The sequence below is a fragment of the Rutidosis leptorrhynchoides genome, chromosome 8, assembly GCF_046630445.1.
Source record: "Rutidosis leptorrhynchoides isolate AG116_Rl617_1_P2 chromosome 8, CSIRO_AGI_Rlap_v1, whole genome shotgun sequence".
In the NCBI taxonomy this organism is placed as follows: Eukaryota; Viridiplantae; Streptophyta; class Magnoliopsida; order Asterales; family Asteraceae; genus Rutidosis; species Rutidosis leptorrhynchoides.
Window position 1 is genome coordinate 45,158,232 of NC_092340.1, and position 5,042 is coordinate 45,163,273.

Sequence of the window (5,042 nt, forward strand, 5' to 3'; positions counted from 1 at the left end):
GGGCAAGAAATTTTGCAAATGCCACATTACGGCTTGATAACAGACAAACATGAGACCATCTGCTAGATGCGTCTATTAGAACCATGAAATATCTAAATGGTCCACATGGTGGATGAATTGGTCCACATATATCACCTTGAATTCTTTCAAGAAACATTGGTGATTCTTTCTCAACCTTAAGTGGTGAGGGTCTAGTTATCAATTTTCCAAGAGAGCAAGATGTACATGGAACCATTGTATCATGATGGATTTTTCTATCCTTTAGTGGATGTCCATGAGTACATTCAATAATCCTTTTCATCATTGTTGATCCTGGATGGCCTAATCTGTTATGCCATAAATTGAATACACCAGGATCAATATATTTTTCGTTAACTACCATATGTATTTCTGGTACATTTATATGTGTATAATGTAATCCAGAACTAAGTCTTGGCAGTTTTTCAACCACATGACTCTTGTCAGTGATACTTAAATATTTCTCATTTTCTGTTGTCACTGACTGATAATCATACCCGTTAAGGTATATGTCGGAGAAACTCAATAAATTTCTGCTTGACTTGGGAGAAAATAAGGCATCATTTATTAAAAATTTTGTACCATTTGGTAGTATGAAATTTGCCTTTCCTATCCCTTTTATCAAGTTAGCAGGTCCTGATATTGTATGTATAGTTCCTTCCGTTGGTTTTAGATCAATAAAATATTTCTCGGATTTAAGTATAGTGTGTGTAGTTCCACTGTCTGCTATACAGAGATCTCCACCACTTGATTGATGTTGTATTCCAGTAAAATTCATATTGAACTTCATATATAAGAAATAAATAGTGAGTACATTAATATTACACAATATTTTAAACGCAAATAGATAGTACTGAAACATTTAGCAAACATAATGACAAAGACAGACGATATTAAATCGTTTATTTTTCGAAAGACACACAACTTAAACATTCAAGAAATCTTCATATAAATCAGATGGTTTCTCAGTGACTGTTGGATCGACGTTATCCACAAAGTTTACTTCCTTTTCTTTATCTTTCAGCGAATCCTGATACATCTTAACAAGATGTTTAGATGTCCGGCAAGTATTAGCCCAGTGGCCCATTCTACCACATCTGTAGCAAGATTCTTCAGAATTTTTAGAAGAATTTTCTTCAACATCTTGTTTAGTGGGCTTGTTTTGTGGTTGATATTTATATTTTCGTGGATTATTATTTCTTTGACCACCACGGCAACGACCACGACCACGTCCTCGCCCATTACCATTACCATAAGGATGGTTTCTACCATAGTTATGGCTTTTGGCATGATGATGGTGATGGTTATTATAACCACGACCTTTCCCGCGTCCTTGTCCCTGTTTATAATTATTTGCAGTATTTGCTTCAGGGATTGCAAGTGTACCAGTAGGACGGGATTGCTGATTTTTCATTAATAGCTCATCATTTTGCTCTGCAACTAAGAGATATGAATTAAGTTCAGGATATGTTTTGAACTTTAGCATTCTCAAATTTCTTTGCACTGTGATGTTTGCAGCATTCATTGTGGAGAAAGTTTTCTCCATCATGTCTGCATCACTTATTTCATGTCCACAGAATTTAAGTTGTGAACATGTATTATACAGAGCTGAGCTATATTCATTTACTTTCTTAAAGTCTTGGAACCTTAATGTTCTCCATTGTTCCATAGCAGCTGGAAGTAAAATTTCTCTTTGATTATTGAATCTGCTTTTGAGACCTTCCCATAAAACATGGGGATCTTCTACAGTCACATAATTATTTTGTAAGCATTCATCAATATGTTGATGAATAAAGCAACATGCCGTTGCTTGTTCTTTTTCAGAACAAGTGTTGTTTTCATTTATGGCTTCAAGAATACCCATTGATTTAAGATGCATTTTTACTTTTATAACCCATGGCATGTAGTTGTTTCCAGTTGATTCTAAAGGAGTAAATTTAAGCTTTTCCAGATTCGACATTTTCTATTAAAACAAACAACATGATAAATTATAGTCACTTTTGTATTCATAAGTATATAAAAATTAAACATAAATTTAATATAACATAAATGATAAGTAGGTGACAGTGTCGACCATATGTAAGCAATCATTAATAAATGTTATATACATAAATGATAATTAGGCGACAGTGTCGGCCATATAAATGTTAGATAATTGAAATATAAATGTTAGTAACATAAATGATAATTAGGCGACAGTGTCGGCCATATAAATGTTAGATAATTGAAATATAAATGTTAGTAACATAAATGATAATTAGACGACAGTCTCGACCATATATTATTCAGGTGGTATAACCGACCATATATCATTTTGGTGGTATAACCGACCATATATCATTTTGGTGGCAGAGCCAACCATATTTAGTATTAAGATTATCGTGCTGATAACGTGTTATAATTCAGTAGGCTTATAACTACCTTTAGTGGTTTGATTCTTGATGTTATAATTCAGTAGGCTTATAACTACCTTTAGTGGTTTGATTCTTGATGTTATAATTCAGTAGGCTTATAACTACCTTTAGTGATTTGATTCTTGATTTAGAATACTAATAATGAAGTGTAAGAACAAAGATGATAATGGAGAGAAAGAAAGAAACACTTTGTAAGTGTGAGAAATGGTGCAAGTTTAATGCTTGCATTCATGAGTATTTATAGCCTAAAATCTCAATATAAAAATACATACTTTGTGTACCAAAATTGACTATATGTATACACCAAAATTGACTATCCATATCTATATTATTATTATTATTATAACAATATAGATAGATATAGAGAGAGAGAGAGATTGAAGATAAGTAAAAATAGATACAACTTGAGTTACAGAGAGAGAGAGAGAGAGATTGAAGATATATATATATATATATATATATATATATATATATATATATATATATATATATATATATATATATATATATATAGTTACAGAGAGAGATGGAAAAAATGAGCTTGTTTTTGGGGATTAAATGAAAGAGAAGATGAAAAAACTTACAACTCTTTATGCTTCGGTTACAACTATTTATAAAAGTAGTAATGGTATTAGTAATTTAAATGCGTTTTTATTTAATTTATTATATGTATAATCATTTTTTTTTCATTTTTAATTACATAAGTAAAAATAAAACAAATAAATAAAACAGGAAAAATAAAAATAAAATGCTACCTCAGCATTACACTCAAAAGTAACAGCACCACTACTCCACTCAAACAAGTAACACGTCATAGTCATTCAAAAAGTGCAAAAAGGCAAGTGACACTAAAAGAAACGCCACTCACCGTTACGAATGGTGTTATATACTCACTAATAAATTCATTCTAACTTAACATTTATCATTTCCATCCATTCATTATATTTAATTGGAAATTCTGATATTTGTTATTTAAAGAAATTACATAGTCACAATTACAATTAGACTAGAACTGTAGTCTTTATTCGGACAATTTGTATGTTATAAAGTATAAACACAAGTATATCAACAATTCAACATAGAACAATTTTGTAACAGACTGAAAATTCACGATCGACTAAGCCTTCTTGAACTTAATCTTGAACGGCACATCACTTATAGCTAAACGTCTGCTTCCATTTTCATCAATCTTAACACCAATATCTCCACAAACAACCTTACAAAAATTGCAAACGGTTGGACAAAACACAAGTTTATAATCATTTTCAAACTTTTCTATCTTAAACCAATTACTTATGGTTTCTCGACCAGGGTTGCCTGATGTTCCATGGCCCGTTACGATCAATTGGCCCTCGTATTCCTCGAGCATCCAAACATTCGATTGAATACATATCGATGAAGCCGAGAATATAATGTTGAGATCAGTAGATTCACGTACAACACCTTTTTTGGGGTTCACGGGTGAAAATGTTAACGGAAGGCCGTTATCGAGTTCCATGTTTTCTTGTACTACGTCGAGTGGGCATGATTCGTTTCTTGTCGGGGCTAGGGTTACGCCACCACCTCTTCCTCGAAATACCGGCAAAATGTAGTAGTTTGTGCCAGACCGGACCAAGTTTCCATCAATGTCGCGAACCGGGTCCGGTGAGGGTTGACTTAGAGAAAGTGAGATTGAGGAGAAAATAAGAAGGAACATTAATGTTTTCATTTTGTGAGTTGATATGATTGATATGATGATTTGGAAAATTGTTGATGGAGAATGAAATATATTTATAGGGGAAGAAGTAACAATTACAAGACTTTTGAAATAGTAGAAGGCTGCACGTAATTGTGTTTAATAAGTAGCATGATCCTATCATATATATGTCGTCGTCAAATTTGGATTTTAAAGTTTGGTACGCCATGACTCATTAAATAATTTATTTAATAGTAACTATCATAATTTTTTTGATATGATATATGATATGTGGATATGGATTTGGTCAAAGACTTGGATATATGCGTATACATGTGATCGAGGCAAAGAAGCTCATTAAGATAACTTTCTTTAAATAGATCAAAGTAATACGTCGACGATCCATTAGAAAATTGAAATATGAAGATCTAAATCACGTGCACTGTACACATGCTAAATTCATTATGCGTGTGAAAGCAACTCTTACGCCATTTTAAACGGCTCCAATACTTTGAACCGAAATATGAAATCAAACTAAAATTGGGATGAAACGGGCTTATGTTTGACATAATTTGCATAAAAGGAGTTTCGTCTCTTTTCAAGGTGAGCTGAAGCAATATACTTCCGGATCTAAACATTTGCTTGAAAAATAACCGGATTGGAGACAACTTGTGGTGTTTGAGACGATGAAAATGTGAGTGTTAGTTGATTTTCGTTTTGTGTGTTTTAAATATGTTATCTTGTGCAATACCAAATCGTGCTTTATATAGTTGGATCGTCATGTACAAATTATGATCAACTTTTGCATCAAACAATTAACTTTAATATACAATATCTCACTTATATTTTTTTGTTATATATCTATCAATAATTCAAGCATGTGGACAATAATTAAGGTAGACAAAAGTCTATGAATGTACAGGATGGATGCCAAT

At 32.2% G+C, this 5,042-nt stretch overlaps 1 protein-coding gene across 1 annotated transcript; it reads right to left on the reverse strand.

Moving 5' to 3' along the window:
* Nucleotides 1-3,170: 3,170 nt before the first annotated feature.
* Nucleotides 3,171-4,188, reverse strand: LOC139862145 (miraculin-like). Its single transcript, XM_071850705.1, has one exon. It carries the CDS (start codon nt 4,138-4,140, stop codon nt 3,550-3,552), a length of 591 nt encoding a protein of 196 aa, XP_071706806.1. The 5' UTR covers nt 4,141-4,188; the 3' UTR covers nt 3,171-3,549.
* Nucleotides 4,189-5,042: the final 854 nt, after the last annotated feature.